We start from the raw sequence: 17,328 nt of genomic DNA, 5'->3' as shown, positions 1-17,328 counted from the left end.
ATTTTTATTTTTTTGTCTTCTCAAGCGAAAACTGTGTTTTCTACCAATTCACACAATTACTCAAATATTATATTGAAAAAAACAAGAAATGGTGCTTTCTTTTCTTGTGGTTTTATTTTCTTGGTGTGTGTAATTGTTCTTTTAGCTAAAAAGAAAAATAAATGTCCTTAATCCATTAGTGAAATTTATTTCTCAATCCAAGCAGAAAAAGCATCAATAATCCATCCAGCATGATACAAAAATAGATCATGTTGTATGGCAGTTGACATGATGGACAGGTATTTTGCCATTTCATAAATGTCCTGAGTTTTGATTTGTTTCATGATCAACTTTTCAATAACAATATCGCTGAAATATTTGTCAATTTGATTTGGAAAATTGAAATATTGTAAGAAATATCCTTGAATTGAATGCGTGAAATCCAAACAGTGATCAATCCATTCACTTAACATAATGATGGCTTGAAATCTGTGAGGAATTTTCACAAACAAGTCTTTTTCGTATTGGTTGCTTAATTGTAATAGTGACATTGCCATCATTTCGACATTTCTAATTTGACTTGTAATTGTCTTTACAACACAATTTGCACTTTCTAATTGTTTAGGAGTTAAATTGAAACTGTCTAGATGTTGAGATAATTTGGAGCTAATAATCTTTGACTGTTTTAAACTTAATTCAATTCTATATAAATATCTCATATCCACCAAATCATAATCCAAAAAAGGAACATCTTCTTCAACAGTTAAATCCCAATTTTTAACAATCATTGAAACAATGTTGAGTAGATTCTCACACAACAATTGCAAGTTTTCAGAGTGAATTACAAAAGTGTCCTCTCTCCAAAATATTGGATAAACATCTTGATTTGCATGTGAATTTCCATCATCCAGTTCAACTAATCTGCAAGATAAATATTCCTGCTTGTAATAACACTTTTCTATTACAGCCAAATTCATTCGTTGCACTATTTCATCTCCTGCTTTACCAAATGAAATGTCAATACCATCAGAATGTTCAATCTCGAAAGGAGTCTGTAAATCATCACTTAGCAATCTTTCCTTCAACCAATCGATTCTACGAATTGGTGTTGAATCATATTCTCCAACCTTAATACTGTCTGAGAAATCAGTAGTTTCAAAATACCAAACATTGATTGGGACGTGAAGCCAAAACTTAAAGTGTCTAATAATGTCTAAATCATATTTGCTTATGAATTTTAAGGAGTTGCTTGACAAGATGGTTTCCAAATATGGAGAAGGTGATTTCCCAAATTTTTTTAACAATTTGAAATATCTCAAACTCTTTCCAAACTCTGTAAATGCAAAAATGAAATAAAGAGGATGAATTTCAACATTTTTAAAGTCTATTTCGTATACTTTTTCAACCATTTTCACTCTTTGTTCGTTGGTGCATTTTGAATAATTAAAAATCACATTCTGCTCAATTTCTGGAATACCAAACTTGGTTCCATAATCCGTCAAGTAAGCATTTCCATATCTGATTGATGTTTCGAATACTGGAAACTTTCTATTCCTCAAAGAGAGACCAAAAATGTCATTACCAAGTCTTTCTCTCCAACATGATATGTCATACCAATTTCGTGGTAGCAAAACATACTCCACCCCCCTAACAATTTGAAGAACAATTTCAAACTTTGAATATAATCTCCTCATCTCAACTCTTCGACTTTCCACTCCATGACATTCATCAAGTCGTAAATCCCTCACAAACAGAGCATGTTTCTTCTCCGGCTTTTTACTATTATCCCTACTATTACCAAATAGAAAATACCACAAGCCTTTCTGCTGTTCTTTATCCACTTGGCCGTAGGAGAGAGAAGTTGTTTCGGAAGGTGGTGGAAGAGAAGGAAAGGGTCCCTCTCCATTCGCTACAATAATGTTCATATCTTTGGTTCTCATGAGATACATTACAACAACAAAACCACAATTTTCTAATTGTGAGCATGATAAGGGAGATTCATTCTCTACGACCACTTCATCAACGGATTGAATTGTTTTGTTCGATATCATTTTTGTTTTCTTAATTTTATTAAGATTCTTCAACAAATTCGAATGAACCCTCAGCTTGAGGAGGATGCCACCTCCAGAGAAAGTTATTGGTGGTAGTATGGTAGTATCTTAGATTAAAAAGTTGTGCATATCAACATATAAAAGTTGCCAATCTTCCTGTGATAATAACGGATAATGAGCTAGTTTATTATTCCAACATTGGTCATTATCTGGTTCGATGGATATTATTGGATATGAATGAATTTCCAACAGTGCTGCTGTTTTTTTCACAAAAAGAGATTCCCACATTAATGTGGAAATATTAAGAATGAATGGAAAGGTCAAAGATTAGTTTGATTAGTTTGTATTATTGGATATCACATTTATTTTGGTCGACATTTGGAGGTATATCCCATGAATCTTCGAATTTTTCTTGTTTCTTTTCGAAACTTCTTCCACTTGCCAAAATTGAATATGGTTGCTTTCTACTAATTAGAATGAAACTAGGAAATGAATAAACCAATTGTTTCTTGGATTGCACATGGAAAGAAACGTAGATATACTTTGTTGATATTATAACAAATTTAACACCTTTCACATGACAACCCAACCCTTTCAATTTGGAAATAATTAATCGATGAATTGACTTGTCAACCTTAGCAATTCCATTTTCTGAATAAGTTGGAAAAATATCCCTCACATAAGTATTTTCAAAATGAATAATGCAATTATGAAGTAAATGGTCATTTGTACAAAATGATAAAATCCCCTCAGATCTAACATCTCGAATCTCCAAATATTTCAGATTAGTCAACTTGTCAAAAGAAAACTTGTCGTAATATTCTCCTAAATTCAAATATTCCAAACTTGACATTTCCTCAATAGCTGATAGGTCCACTAATGTCTGACTTGCATTGGATACAAAGTTTGAATAAGCTAAAAATGTGGTTACAGGAAAGATGGTTAGTTTTTTGAGTTTCAGTCCTCTCAATGCAGGAATATCAAGAAATTTAGTGCAGGTACCAGAGGTGGTAATGTCCAATTCTTCCAATTCTTTGCACCTCAATTCTGTTGTAGATCTTGTTTCAAAAACACAAAATTTCAACACTAAACTCTTCAATTTTCTACTATTAGAAAAGAACTCAATGCTACTCCTAAACGAGCAATTTGAACAATGTACATATTCCAAAGATGGAAATACATTAGGAGCATCCAATACATTTCCAACATGAATCAATTCCAATCTCTTCAAATTGTCAAAAGTATTTCCCAAGAGAAAATCATTCTTTAAAAGTTGTTGCAAATTTGAAGCATAATCCCCAATAATCAATTCCTTCATATATGAATTCAACATTGCACGAGAGTTTGGCAAAGAATCAATCTCTAATTTTGCCAAATTCTTAACCTGATCCAAATAAATTTCCTGAGTGGCTCCTCCATTTTCAATTTTCATGGAAAGCTCTCTACATTTCCCAGAAAGATTACGCAATGGTTCCATCGTGAATTGAGCATTCAACTTTACTCTAAGATTGAGAAATGGAATATAATAGAGTGACTCTATCAAAGTATTCATTGCTTTTTGTGAAGGTTGTACGTGTAATATTTCCAATGTCAAGTGTTTCAACGTTTTCATTTGTTCCAAAATATTAGCCAATCTCAAAATTTGAGGACTCAATAAAGTGGTGCAACGAATGGCCAATTCGAATTTCTTCAATTCATTAAATTTTCCTCTTTCCAACTCATCAAAAATCAAATCCACACATTCATTGGCATGAACCAAAACCATTGAAAGATTTTGCAATTTTTCAAATTTTGAAATGAATTTTACATCAATTTTTTCAAATTTGATTTTTCTGGAAAACCACAAATCCAATTTCAAATCAGAAATGAGATTACAATTATTACCGAATAAACTTCCAATAAATCCTAAACTTTGTGTTGTGCATTGATCCAAATTCAATATGACAGATTCGATCTTTTCAATATTTTCATCAAAAAACATGATTGATGGTTCGACTAGTGACATTAAATTGTCCTTTCCTCTAAAATCTAATAGAATCTCTCCAAGTGAATAATATTCGGAATAATCTTTAGTGAAATTCACAATTTCCGATTGATAATATTTATTCACAATGGATAAATATTTGGAAACTGAGCGCAGGTTTAGAATAGTTTGAAAATCAGTGTAGGAATGAACTAGAAGAAATATTTCTCTGGGAAGATCTGTGAGTGACATTTTTTTTCAAATTATTGCAAAAATAGAAAGTGGACGAATGCAACAATAAGTCAGTCTCGTGTAATTAATTTGCTTTACATAAGCTTGCACCTTATTCACAAAGTTTGAATTGAACCATTTAGGAATGGCGTTAGATTAAAAAGATTTTAATTTAGTCAAGTTTAGTATAACTTCAGCTGTTTATTCTCATTCCAACTTATTTGCTTTACGATGATTTTCATAATGCTTCTTATTAGTACAACTTTACAAGAACAATTAAGCCTTGTTGGCAAATTTCGATTTCATACTTTCCACCGTTTGAATCTTGAACGGTTCATTAAAGAAGGAAAGCACCAATGTTTGATATCTTTTTCTAATATTTCTATTCCTTTTTGTAATCTTTGTCGAACTATTGTTTTTTGAAGCATTCTTCACTGTATTCTTTCGTTGTTTTCCATTTTCTACAATTAGCAATGTGTTTGGTTTCTCCACTTCTTCTTCTGATGATGATGATGTTGAGATTGAGTTCGATATCTGGTCTTTATCTGTTGGAGCAGAAAAAACTTGATTGGATTGAATTGTAAAATCTAGCATGTGATGATTATTTAGACTTTCGTGAAGGAGTGGAGTAGCATGATTGCAGCTGGTATTTGAAACAGTGCCAGTTAGCATTTTCAAAACACACAACAACATGTTTAATCGTTGTTGGGGTGATAATCCATCTATCCATTCGAATAGATAACTGCTGCTGGTAGTTTTTAAAAGAAAAGTCATTCGAATTACGTCAATTTAGAAACAAACCTAGATCGTAATTGGGACATTTTTTTATTGTCTTTCGTCTCAATATTAAGCGAAAGGCCTGCCAACTTTAATTCATTCTTGCCAGACATAAAAATTGCCAAATTGAGATAAACAGGAGACAGCCGGGTATTCGAAAGAAATATTAAATATTTCGCATTAATGAGATGAATTTGGGTGATTAATTCTATTCTTGCAACTCCGCTAGTTGTTTTGTGCAGGGATTTATCAGGTGCAAGATTTCAAAAACAATTTCAAATGATTAACACCTTTTAAATATTAAAGTATTGAATCTGTAATAGCACCAATTGAGTCAACTTTAAAATTTCCCATTTAGAAAGTTAATGGTATTTAAAAGAGAATTGAATGTTTTCAAATACGAAGATTGAACAAATAAAGTCAAGAGGATGGATGCTATTGCAGGAAGCCATGAAAGTTTCAAATAGAACGTAAACACGTTAGTAGAAATGTGATTCGAGAAAGGTTAATTCATTCAAAAATTGCACAATTTCTTCATCCTAAAGTGTATGACTTGCAATCTCAGTCGTTTAGCTGAATTGTATCAACATTGTAAAGTTCATTTTGTATTAGTGGTTGTATAATTAATTATCGAAATTGCTTTTGAATATCTGTTTTCAACCAAAAATTAATTTTCCTCCTCAAAATTATTGTAAAATTGAATTAATACATTTAATTTTCAGATCTATACAAAGATCCTTCTTTGTAACACTTAAGATCTTTCAACGTTAACGAGCTGAAAAATGCATTTTCATAAGATGAATGTATAATGTAATGCATTTAGCAATTTGTAAGAAGAATTTCCTCGTAATTATTCAACTTTGATTAGAATAGTTTTGAATTAGTTTAATTAGTTTAATCCACAGTAAATTTCATAAACTTTACAAATTCATTGAACTTATAATATTCTATTTCGACCTCTTTGAATTGATAGAAAATTAACCAAAAATCGAATATCGGAAAGAATTCATAAATTCCAATGAACAGTCAGTTCACTTAGCTGATGGCTTAATTTACTACAGTACAGAAAATAGAGCGTTGAAATAATAAATTTAAATTAAATTATTCAATCAATTTAATTTTTTTGAGAATCTTCCTCACTTCCGAACATTAAATTCTCAATTACTTGTACTTTAAATAAATTAATACCTCTCCATATGCTATCAACCAATCAACACTATAATTATCATCACCTTCATCATCAAAACTACATCTCTCTTTTGTACTAATCTTCATCATCATAGGCTTTGATCTTCCAGTGTTGGTTAAATTAAGAGAATTTCGGCACTTTTTCGCGCGACATTTTCATCATTTTTATTTTCTAAAATAATAAAATTATAAAAAAATGTTTATTGTCAATAGAGCAGGTAATATGAAGCGATTCTTGAATTGTAGTAGTAAAATGGTTTCCTCCATGTCGATGAGAAATTATCATCAACAAATTACACCATTTGCTAGTTTAACTGTTAAAGTACCAACACTTGGAGAATCTATTAGTGATGGTGAAATTGGATCTTGGTTTAAAAAGGAGGGAGACTTTTGTAAGGAAGATGAAGTTATTGTTGCTTTAGATACTGATAAAGTACAAGCAGAAGTTAAAGCACCACAATCCGGAGTGATCACAAAGATTTTGGTTCCAAAAATTGGAGAAAAGGTTGAAATCGGAAGAGATTTATTTATTATTGATACTGATGCTTCTGCTCCGTCATCATCATCTGATGCTTCTAAACCAGCCACTACTCAATCATCTGAAAGTAAGCCAGCTGCTTCTACTCCAACTACTACCACCACCACTACACCATCCTCTTCCGCCCACAAGAGAGAACCAATGATTAAGTTTAGATATGGCAAGAGAGACGAAATTGAACAAGCTAAACCACAAGAAACTAAGCCACAACCAACCATTCCACAACCAAAGCCTGTTGCTCCAGCTGCTCCTACTGTTCGTGGAAGCGTCCTCGTCTATTCATCAGCTAGTGATCTGCCAGCTCAATATAGAAGAAAGAAGATTTCTCAAAAGGAAATGGATGCTATTTATTATGGTGGTGAAGTTGCTATTCCAGAAGTTAAGCCAAAGAAGAAATAAATCAATTGATTTATTGTTTTAATTCAGACATGTAAGCTTGACAGATATTCTTGAAAAATTGAAGTTGTCTTGGATCATAACTAATCTTTTGAATATCACCTCTAGACATTTCTCTTTCTAATTGCTCAATTACAAAGTAATATTTCTTGAATTTTTGAATAGCTTGCTTTCCTTTCTCTCCATTGAATGATGATGGGTCTTCAGCAACTTGAAGATGAAGTAAGAATGCCTCCAGTGGAGCTTCATCAGGGAATTCCTTAAGAGTTTCACTCAAAATATCCTTAGCTTGTGAAAATGAATGATTGTGATATAAACAAAGTGAATAGTTGACTGTTGTTTCCTTCTTGAGAGTTTCTTCAATTAAATCATTATATAATTCTCTATTATTTTCAAAGAGCATTCCATAACCGTTGATTGCTTCTGGAACTTTTTCCATTAAGAATAAAGCACCAGCATAGGCATAAACTGTCTTGGCTTCTCTTACTTTTTCAAATGATTTTTTAAAATGTTTGATAGCTCTTTCACCAGTTTGATAAAACAAATTTTCCATTTCTGGAACAGATTGAACTGGCTTAGACTTGGACATATTTTCCAATTGTTCTCTGACAGCATCTTCAGAAAATTGTTGTTCAATCATTCTTTGGAATTCCTTTTCTGTTTCAGATTCTTCAAATTGACTGATGTTTGGTCTCACAAAAGCAAGAGCTTTAAACATATTTGACAACCACAAATTCAAAATAGCAATATCTCCATGAACATAGTATAGTTCCTTAGAATCCTTGAGTTCACTATTTTCATATAACCTTAAAGCTTTTTCAAAACTCTTAATACCCTCTGTGCATTTATCAACAGCTTCTTCTTGTTTAAAGCTTGGCAGTAAAACATCTCTGGAATATCTTTGTAAAAACATTCCTTTCAAGTGGTAGAGTACAGGACTTGGTTTTTCAATACTACTCTCAATAGCATGATTAATACTTGAGAAAATATTATCATATAATGATTTCTTTGATAAATCTCCAGCAAATTGATGATAATAATAAAGAGAAAGCAAGACATCAACACAAGCTTCTGGTGTTAAAAGTAAATCCTTTTCAAATAATTCCAATTTCAATGATGATACTTCTTCTTCTGAATTTCTCTTCATTCTAACAATGGATTGAATTTGTTGAGCAAGTGAAAAGATTAAACTCTTCTTTTCTTCTGATTGTTCATATTGTAATACTCTTGCATTGGCTGGAATAATGGATTTTACTTGTTGAATGAGGGAAACAATTGTATCACTTGTTATTGTTGTGGATGATGAATTGTTAGAAGAATTGAAAAGACAAGTGTGATAGCAAGATGAAGAATTATTCATGCAACCACTTCCGATTCTATTGTACTGATTGCTCAAGTGACTAGTATTTGTGTTGGTAATAATTAACTGATGGTGATGATAATTGGATGATGAGGATAACGAGGGAAGGAAATTGATTGGTTTTCCAGTTTTCATCCAAGTGCGTAAATTTCTCTTTAATAATGAACTCATTTTTCTTTTTCAATTTTTTGTTGAAATTCTTTTTAAATATTAATTAGTTTTTAAAATAATGCATAATTGAATTGAATGGGTAAAGGATAGAATGAAACAACACATACGATTGTTGGAACTTTATTGAAAGCCGAGAATGTGAAATAATTGAGACGATTTTCAAAGTGTTGGTAAAGAAAGTTCTAAAATTTTCTCCAGTCGACAAGTAGCCAAATATGATGATTTTTTTAACACAATGAAATGTGTATCTGAAAGAGTAAAGACTCAATGCGCAAGGAAAAGTCGCAAATACTAAGCCCAAGTATTAGTTGATTTGAATAGAATTTGAGTAGAGGAATAATTGAGTAACATCTTCATAATTGTTAAGTTGGTTACTATCATAATCAATATCAATAGTTAAAAATTGATTTCTTCCAAAAACAATTCCTTGTTTGATGTTGCAGAGAGGGAAAATCTTTGGAGCTACAATAGTGGTGGCAGGTGTTGGTCCTTCTTGCTTTACAGGAACAGAAATTTTAGGTGAGAAGGTGATGGTATTTGTCAAATCAGCATCTGGAATTCCAATAGTGATTTGCTTCAATCTGGCAAATGATCCTTTCTTGTCAGATAAGAACCAATTTGAAGGAAGGAAGAGAGGGATACTGGTTTTTTGAATCATATCCAAAGCACTGACAAGACCTTCAGTAGGATGAGTTTGCTTGAATAATTGAGTCAATTGATCAAGATTAAGAACATATTCCTTTCTTGGAGTTTCATATTCAAAAGCAATCAAGAATGTATCATTTCCTTCAGTATCTTGGGCGTATTCTTGGTTATTTGTTGGCTTTTTCTTCTTTCTCTTTTGGTATCTATCTCTAGATAACATGGTATGTACTTGAATAAAGTTAATAATTTGATTTCCTCTTCTGATAGCTCCATTTCTTCCATTCATAGAAGTATAATCACCAATTTTTTGAATAGAAATTTGTGAAATTGGACAACCAGTAACAAATTGATAAGGAACGAACTTTTGAGGTTGTGTTTGAGATGGCTTTGGAGTGTTTGCTTGAAGGAAAGTTTGAAGTTGTTGGTTATAGTGAGAGGAGAAATATCCACAAGCAAAAGTCTTGTACTTGGAAATTGTTTCATTGACCAACTCAATCATTTTTGCATTTGTAGATTGAGAAGCTTGTACCTTTTGCAAGAAGTGATCTGTAGCTATCTTGAACGCATGAGAGCAACGCTTGTCAGAGAATGAAAAGTTTGGATGGATAATATCCTTTGTCTTGTCTACTAAAATCTTTTGCAATTCCTCATTATTAAGAGAAAACAATTCTTCAAATGCAAAAGTTGCTTGATACCAATTCAATGAGGTTGGCAAGATAAATCTTTTACCAGCTTGCATTTGCTTGGTAAAATAATCCAATTGCTTTTGAATGAAACCAGCAATCTTGTTGACACCAATATAAGTTTCACGGCTTTGAGCAGAATCTGATGGCTTTTTTGATTTGTGATGGGCTCTAGAGTTGATACTAGATTTTTGAAGAGCTTCACTATCAGAAATATCACTTAAGGAGAAGAGGGCCTTTCTTGAATGTTCGAGAGAAACCTTTGTTCCGAATGGAGAAATTTCTGAATCTTCAGGCTCAACAATTACAAATGTGCAAGTGTTTGGATCCATCATGAAAAGAGGTGTCTTGATAGAATCTACACCCGAGAACTTTCCCTTCTTTAAAATATGATTCCTCACTTGATTTTCAACTCCATTTTGCATTCTGTTCAGCATGTATTCGTCCAATTCATCATCAACATTTAATTTTTGTTGTTCACATAAACTGGCCATCTTATTCCAATTTTCTCTTTCCTGAACGAAAATAAAGGAAATAACAGGTAAAACTCTTCCTGGACTATATAGTGACAACATGACTGGACTTGTGAGAATAGTGTTAATCATCTTCATAGTCGGATTCTCATTGGTTGGATTTGTTGGTGTAGTTTGTGATTTTTCTTGATGGATTACGTCCAAAACCTTTGAGTTAACATATTGCTTACTAATTTGTAAAACTCTGAATAAAGAAAGTAAATTTTGGTGAAGACTTGAACAAACACTGCCACTATTTTGAGATGAAGGTAAAATAAAGAAAATCATATGTGATGTTTGGAATAAAAATAAGAGAGTTTGTAAAACTCTTTCAAAATCAATAGCATGCTCCAAATCAAAGGAATGATTGGTGTTTGGTGTCAAGATATTTTGATATCCAGAATTTGTTTGGCCAACTGTTGACATTTTGTAAGGTAAGAATTGTTCAGTGAATGTTTTACAATGTTCAGGTGTTTGCATAAGGTCAGCAAATAAATAAACCTTATTTTGATCCACATCATGGTAAGAATCAATAGATATTTGATGTTGTTTTCTTGGAGTGGAACCTTGTTGATCGGAGATATTGGAATTTACAACATTATTTAAAATAACAAATCCACTATTTTCGGATGTTGATTTTGTTGATGTGTTTGTTGGCTGATTATTCGGCACAGTATTTGTTTTAGTTTTGTCGTAAAATACTTGCTTTTTTAAAACTTGATTTGTAATATCAATAGCCTTATGATTTCCCATTCCTATGAAAGCCAAACTAACAGTCTTTTTAGCATTTAATTTTAATCTTTCCTTCTCTTGTTTACTAATAAAGTGTGGAACTGATCCACCACTACCACTAGAATTCGGAGATGATGGAAATTTTGATTTTGATGGTTGTTGTTGAAGAGGAGAAGTACAATCATCAGAAAAGAATGTATAATAACACGGTTTCATATTATTTGCTACTCCTGATGTTGTTGTAGAATTGGTTGTTGTTGTTCCTACAACCATCGATGCTGATGCTGATGATGACGATAAAACACCTCCACCACCAACAACAACATGACCTGATGATGATGAATGCCCTACAGGGAACAAATTAGCAGCATTGCTTGATGACGATGTCCCTGCCAGCATTTTTTACAATTTTTTATAAAAATAAATTAAAAAATGCATACAAAGCGTTTAATGTGCTTGGCTGCTGCCGTGCTGATGATGGTAGCAATTTTGATGGTACAAAGAACAGATGCCTTGTCTGTAAAGATTGAACCATTGAGTGAACAATGTTTTTGGGAGGATGTTAAGAAAGTGAATGTAAGTCATTTGAAAATTATATTGGTGGTGGAAAATTTGTTATTGTTGTTTGTCCCCGATGATGTTTTTGAATTATTAATCTATTTGATCATGGCCATGATTGTATGATTATTTATTGGATTGTATTCAAATTGATTATGTTTTGGAAAATTAAAGGCCAAAGTGCTTTTACAATTCCAAGTATCAAGCGGAGGATATTTAGATGTTGATCTTTATATTAATGCTCCAAGTGGAGTTCTTGTTCACGAAAGCAAGGGTGAAACTGAAGGAAAATATACATTTACTGCTGTGGAAACTGGACGATACAAGTTCTGCTTCTCCAATCGTATGTCCAAGCTTACATCCAAGACTGTTAGTTTTGAAATCCACGTTGGTGATCTTTTGGATCCAAACCTTAGTAAATTGGATGAAAAGGACCCAATTGTTAAATCAGTTTTGAGATTGACTGAAGGTTTATCGGAAATTCAAACCGAACAAAAGTTCTATCGTACCAGAGAAGAAAGTCACAGAGACTTGGCTGAAATTACCAATGAAAAGGTTATGTTCTGGGGTGTTGCTGAAATGATTGGAATTGTTGTTATGGCTGTTGGTCAAGTTTTTGTCTTACGTAACTTCTTCAAGGCAACAAGATCTGTGTAAATTTAAAAACATTTAAATAATTTTGAATAATTCAAATATTAATATTTATTCTTGAACGCAACACTCAAAGAAAAACTCAACACATTCATCAGTTGAGCTGTCATTAACTATAATTGGAATAATGTCAACCCAACATGTTGTTGTAATTGTTACTGGAATTAATGATCCACCTTTTGCAAGTTTTTTAATTAATTGTCTTTTCTGAGCTGTACTAATCTTGATATTGGCAGTCCATTTCAATATTTCTAATGTTGTTTGTAAGAAAAGAATTTTTAAAGACTACTTACTTGATGTAGCATCCTTAGAAAGTAAAGAATTGGTATCAGGTTCCTCAAGCAGTCTGAAAAGAATTTCCAAAAAGTTTGGACCTTGTTCCTCTAAATAATTTGTTGATTTTTCAATTTCCATTCCAAAACTTTCCAAGTACAAGTTCTTTGTTTTAGTGTGAAGATCTGAAATTAAATCATCGAGTCCTGTTGATGAATCTTCCAATGTAATATTTGCTGAAATTTCATCAATTAAGAAATAATTATCGAAAATATTCTTTGATGCTTTTTGAGAATACATCTTATTGGTCCAGGTCCATATCTTGGCGCTTAAATATACATTTCTAGTTGTTGATGAAACAATTTTAGCTAGAACTTCTATTAAGGGTTTCATTTGTAATAAAATTGCAGCCTCAAACACATCTATTACATAATCATGAATAATTAAATGTTCATTATCAATCTGTCCAGTATAAATATACTGTATTAATACTTCCATAATTGGCTTTTTGATAGATGGAATGGAAATAAGTTTACAATCAGGATACATTTCAAATAATTTCTTAAATACAGGTGATCTACACAAGAGTATTATTTTGTGACATAATACCTTTGAATCTGCCATTACGATAGCCACATCACTTGATCTCTTCTCAACTGAATCATCACCACTCATAATATTAAAATAAATACTACTAATATTCAGAGAAAGATAGGAATTCCTTCCCGATGATACATTTCCATTAATAATAGATTGATCATCATTTTGGTCTGCTTTAATGTCATATCTTTGAAATAATTCTGTGGCAATTTCCTGATCCGATGATGTTGTTGTTTCTATTTTTTGTTTCTTCTTTCCCATATAGTCTTCATATCGAAGCTTTTCGAAAGAATAGGAAGAGTATGTTGCCATCTTGGTAATTGATTGGAATTCATACATTTGGCCATTGATAGGATCTTTTTCACTGACAACAGCAAACGGAGGTAGAATGGTAAGTGGGACTTGAGACATTTTTTTTGTAATTGACAAAGTCTTTTAAAAACTGGATGTTGTTATTGAATAATAAAATAATAATTTGTTATTGAATCATACAGATATTGTTAGAGGCAGCTGGTGGACTTTCTCGTCTATTGGTGGTTGGTCTGTATCCTAATGGTATTTTTCGAGAAATTTTCATTAATTGCTCTACTTTCTCTGAGGTTTCCTTCTCTAGACAATCAATCTCTCTCCTGATAGAACTAATGTTTTCGTTCAGTGCTACATATTGTTTTTTAACTCTCCTTTCCACAATTAGGTGACCACTCAAATATCCAGTAAATAAGGTACATGCAATCATAATGATAGTATTTACAAATGAGAACTGAGATATGAATACAGCTGCGCTGAAAAAGCAAATTGGAAGGCCGTAACGTTTGAAAGCAATACCTTTTTCTTTTCTTTGTGAAGCACTTGAATAGTAATACCAAATAATTATTGGTACAACAAAACTTGCAACAAAGTAAATTAAATAAGCAATCATTCTCATAATTAGTCTGAGGAAATCTAACCCCAATAGGAAAGATACAACCGTTAAAGCTATTAATCCAAGTAGTTTTTGTTCAGAATCTTTGATTGCTTGTTTTTGTTTTTCAATATTGGCAATCTCAGATGTTTTTTGTGCCTTCCTTATGCCGTCAAAACGTCTAATTCCATCCATTTTGTTATCCATTAATAATCTACAGTATTTATAAATCACATCCATTCTTTCTTGTTTTCCAGATTTCTCATCAACCACTGAATTATTTAATTCTGGATAGAGATTCATTGAGGTGATTGTTCTCTTCTTAATTTCATTTCTCCACAAGTAAGGATCTCTAAATGCTGCATTACTTGCTTGACATACTTGAGAAAGTCTCAAAATATCAAACACGTCCTCTAAATATACATATATACAGAAAAAGGTATCTTGATTTAAGAATGGTTTTGAGGATGCATTCCACTCCTTTAGTGAATTCATTCTCTCCAACTTTGGAAGACTTGAGTTTGGAATGATTTCAAATTCCTGTTCTAAATCTAATTCTTCATCATCGTCATTGCTTGTATTATCACTTTGATCATCTTTAGATTGATAGTACGCTAAAGTAATTTCATCATCACCATGATCGTTGGTCACTGTTATGATAGGAGTAATATCCTCTTTAATATTTTCTTCGTTAATATAATCCAAATTAAAAGTCTCCTCATCAACATTCCAATTATTATTATTATTAAAATTATTCTTTTGATCCAAGTCTTCGAACCAATCCACTTCCTTGAAATTATGATTACTACTTTTTATTTCCGAATACAAATTAGATTCATCTTCATCTTGTTGGATATTAGATGATAGATCATGAAGCGGAATGATAGTACCTGGTTTCTTTCTATTGAACATTTGTTTGAATTTTTTCATTTTTTATTTTTTTTCTTGCTCCAGTAAGAACTTTATCATTTCAATTTCACGTTCCATTGATATCCTTCTCTTTGTTTCCGTTGAAAGAGAAATTGTTAATTGTTGAACTGTTTCACTTAATTCAACCACCAATTTTTCTAAAATATTTACTTTTTGAGATGTGGAATCTGAATTCTTTGGAGTTGTTGTTTCTTGTGGTGTGGTACTTCCTCGTTTTGGCGAGTTAGTTCTCTTTGGTGTTTCTAAGATTTTCTTATCTGGGCTTGCGTTTCTATCTGGAGTTGTTGATCTCTTAAGGCCTTCCACTTTTCTTGGTGTGTAAAGTTCCATCTTTTCAAAAATGTCTGCCGAATCAAACTCAGAACCTTTGTTGATTGGCTTTTCTCTTCCCATAGCTTCATTGATTCTATTGAGAATTTCTTGTTCAATTTCATTGTCAACCAGCTTTGGTTCAGCTTCTTCCTCGTCTGTTTCCTCAGGTTCCTCAAATGAATTTTCCAACAGTGAGGAAATGTCTCCCCACCAAGTATCGTTTCTATAATGACCTTCCACATGTGGTGCAAAACCTCCAAATATCACAATATCAGTCTCAACTGTATTCATAGAGTGAGCTTCTCGAATGCAAAAACCATCCGCAGCTAAGAATTCTAACTTTTTCCATTCTACTCCTAGTGACCTCTTGTCTTCGTAAAACCCTGTGAGCTTTAGCATCCAAATATTATTATCCTTAGAAGGACTCACATTACCTCCATGTATTAAAAGTGTATCCCTAGATATTTTAGTACAAGCATGTTTGGATCTTGGGCATGGTTTAATGCCCTTTTGCCAACCAACATCAGTATTCATTTGCAACAAAGACCATGTGCAAAATGATCGATTGAAAACCCAAACATCATTCAAATTATTTTCTCCATTTGAACCACCATACACTAATAATGAGCTACACTCGGGTATGGCTGTCATTGTAAAGTGACACCTCTCTGGAGGAGCATCGTTAACACTTATTGGGGACCATAATAAAGTTTTAAAATCAAATTCATATAGATCATTCAGATAGGAAGTTGAATATCCTCCAAATAACATTAATTTTTCATTCAAAATGCATGAGCAATGAGCATATCTAACTTTTGGTGGCTGGTTCTTTGGGATTACTTTTCTCCATCTCATATCCGACTCTGGTTTTGAAAGATCTATAATCCACATATCATTCATTAAATCCGTTCCCTTATCACCTCCAAAAACAATAAGATGATTTCTATACATTGCCGAAGAATGATTTGAACGTTTTACAGGTAACACACCCTGAACATCCAATTTTTTCCACTTATTTCCTTCCAAAAACCATAGATCGTTTGAATGTCCTCCTTGATAACCTCCGAATAAATATAATCTATTATTCCAAAAAGTCATTGAGTGCCCTTTTCTCTTTGGAGGACAAAAAGTCTCAGGAACCTTCTTTTTAAGAATAATTTTGGGTATGAAGGCTTTTACAGGAGTAATTAATTCAACACTTGTTGTTGTTGTGATGTTATTAGTGCTATATCTTGGTGAGTCTGGTCTTATTGAGGACAGTGATGATGATACCGATGTAACTGTCCCATTATTGGCATACAATGACGAGTACCTTCTCGGAGGAGAGGACATGAACTCTCTAGAATGAGGCTGGACATTTTTAATCATTTTTTATAATTTAAATTATTAAGGAACAGTTTTTAACGGTAATATGAATCAGGGAATTGGGCGGGAAAATTACTTGAAGGTTCTATGGTTAATAAAACCTATTTCTTCAAAACTATTCATTGTTAAGAATCAATAGCTCTCACCATTTCTACTCATCCACCTCTCTTCTTATACATCCTTTACAAAATAGCTTTCCAAAAAAACCTTAAAATCCATTACAATTCTTGTTGATTATAATAATACATTCCGATTTCTCTCTTCCTCTCATTTTAACAAGTAATACTTTATTGAGGCTGCACCAGTTTTTTTTCAGTGTTCATCTCCTTTATTGTTCATAATGAAGGCACTGAAGCACACTTCAAGACAGTAATACCTATGGACAAAAAAGCAGCCTCTTCTCGAAAAACAAAAATTACAGAAAAAAATGAGAGACTTATTCAAGAATGAAAAACCTTATGAGCCTGTGATTGATTATGAAGAGATGGCTAGAAGTAGGACTCAAAAGAAGG

General features: G+C 32.4%; 8 protein-coding genes across 8 annotated transcripts; 1 reads left to right on the top strand and 7 right to left on the bottom strand.

Moving 5' to 3' along the window:
- Positions 1–185: 185 nt before the first annotated feature.
- Positions 186–2,030, bottom strand: NAEGRDRAFT_52616 (uncharacterized protein; the record flags this gene model as incomplete). The annotated part of the gene is made up of 1 exon (XM_002671764.1): positions 186–2,030. One exon carries the CDS (start codon positions 2,028–2,030, stop codon positions 186–188), a length of 1,845 nt encoding a protein of 614 aa, XP_002671810.1.
- Positions 2,031–2,376: 346 nt separating this feature from the next.
- On the bottom strand, positions 2,377–4,035 carry NAEGRDRAFT_73068 (uncharacterized protein; the record flags this gene model as incomplete). The annotated part of the gene is made up of 1 exon (XM_002671763.1): positions 2,377–4,035. One exon carries the CDS (start codon positions 4,033–4,035, stop codon positions 2,377–2,379), a length of 1,659 nt encoding a protein of 552 aa, XP_002671809.1.
- A 370-nt stretch (positions 4,036–4,405) lies between these two features.
- On the bottom strand, positions 4,406–5,044 carry NAEGRDRAFT_81394 (uncharacterized protein). Its single transcript, XM_002671762.1, has 2 exons — positions 5,026–5,044; positions 4,406–4,972 (listed from the first exon to the last, which is right to left on the bottom strand). Exon 2 carries the CDS (start codon positions 4,915–4,917, stop codon positions 4,501–4,503), a length of 417 nt encoding a protein of 138 aa, XP_002671808.1. The 5' UTR covers positions 4,918–4,972; positions 5,026–5,044; the 3' UTR covers positions 4,406–4,500.
- Positions 5,045–7,136: 2,092 nt separating this feature from the next.
- On the bottom strand, positions 7,137–8,654 carry NAEGRDRAFT_73066 (uncharacterized protein; the record flags this gene model as incomplete). Its single annotated transcript, XM_002671761.1, has 1 exon — positions 7,137–8,654. The coding sequence occupies one exon, from the start codon at positions 8,652–8,654 to the stop codon at positions 7,137–7,139; it is 1,518 nt and encodes a 505-aa protein (XP_002671807.1).
- Positions 8,655–8,958: 304 nt separating this feature from the next.
- NAEGRDRAFT_73065 (uncharacterized protein) lies at positions 8,959–11,625 on the bottom strand (the record flags this gene model as incomplete). The annotated part of the gene is made up of 1 exon (XM_002671760.1): positions 8,959–11,625. The coding sequence occupies one exon, from the start codon at positions 11,623–11,625 to the stop codon at positions 8,959–8,961; it is 2,667 nt and encodes an 888-aa protein (XP_002671806.1).
- A 504-nt stretch (positions 11,626–12,129) lies between these two features.
- NAEGRDRAFT_73064 (uncharacterized protein) lies at positions 12,130–12,441 on the top strand (the record flags this gene model as incomplete). Its single annotated transcript, XM_002671828.1, has 1 exon — positions 12,130–12,441. One exon carries the CDS (start codon positions 12,130–12,132, stop codon positions 12,439–12,441), a length of 312 nt encoding a protein of 103 aa, XP_002671874.1.
- A 279-nt stretch (positions 12,442–12,720) lies between these two features.
- On the bottom strand, positions 12,721–13,647 carry NAEGRDRAFT_73063 (uncharacterized protein; the record flags this gene model as incomplete). The annotated part of the gene is made up of 1 exon (XM_002671759.1): positions 12,721–13,647. One exon carries the CDS (start codon positions 13,645–13,647, stop codon positions 12,721–12,723), a length of 927 nt encoding a protein of 308 aa, XP_002671805.1.
- Positions 13,648–13,745: 98 nt separating this feature from the next.
- Positions 13,746–16,819, bottom strand: NAEGRDRAFT_81393 (uncharacterized protein; the record flags this gene model as incomplete). The annotated part of the gene is made up of 2 exons (XM_002671758.1): positions 13,746–15,110; positions 15,171–16,819. 2 exons carry the CDS (start codon positions 16,817–16,819, stop codon positions 13,787–13,789), a joined length of 2,973 nt encoding a protein of 990 aa, XP_002671804.1. The 3' UTR covers positions 13,746–13,786.
- Between the last annotated feature and the right edge of the window lie 509 nt (positions 16,820–17,328).

The sequence above is a fragment of the Naegleria gruberi genome (genome assembly GCF_000004985.1).
Source record: "Naegleria gruberi genomic scaffold NAEGRscaffold_58, whole genome shotgun sequence".
Classification (NCBI taxonomy): Eukaryota; Heterolobosea; class Eutetramitea; order Acrasida; family Naegleriidae; genus Naegleria; species Naegleria gruberi.
This window is presented reverse-complemented; position numbering and strand designations above follow the sequence as displayed.

Excerpts from the sequence above, each read along its gene's own strand:
- NAEGRDRAFT_81394 (XM_002671762.1), bottom strand. The coding sequence starts at position 4,917 with ATGTTGTTGTGTGTTTTGAAAATGCTAACTGGCACTGTTTCAAATACC.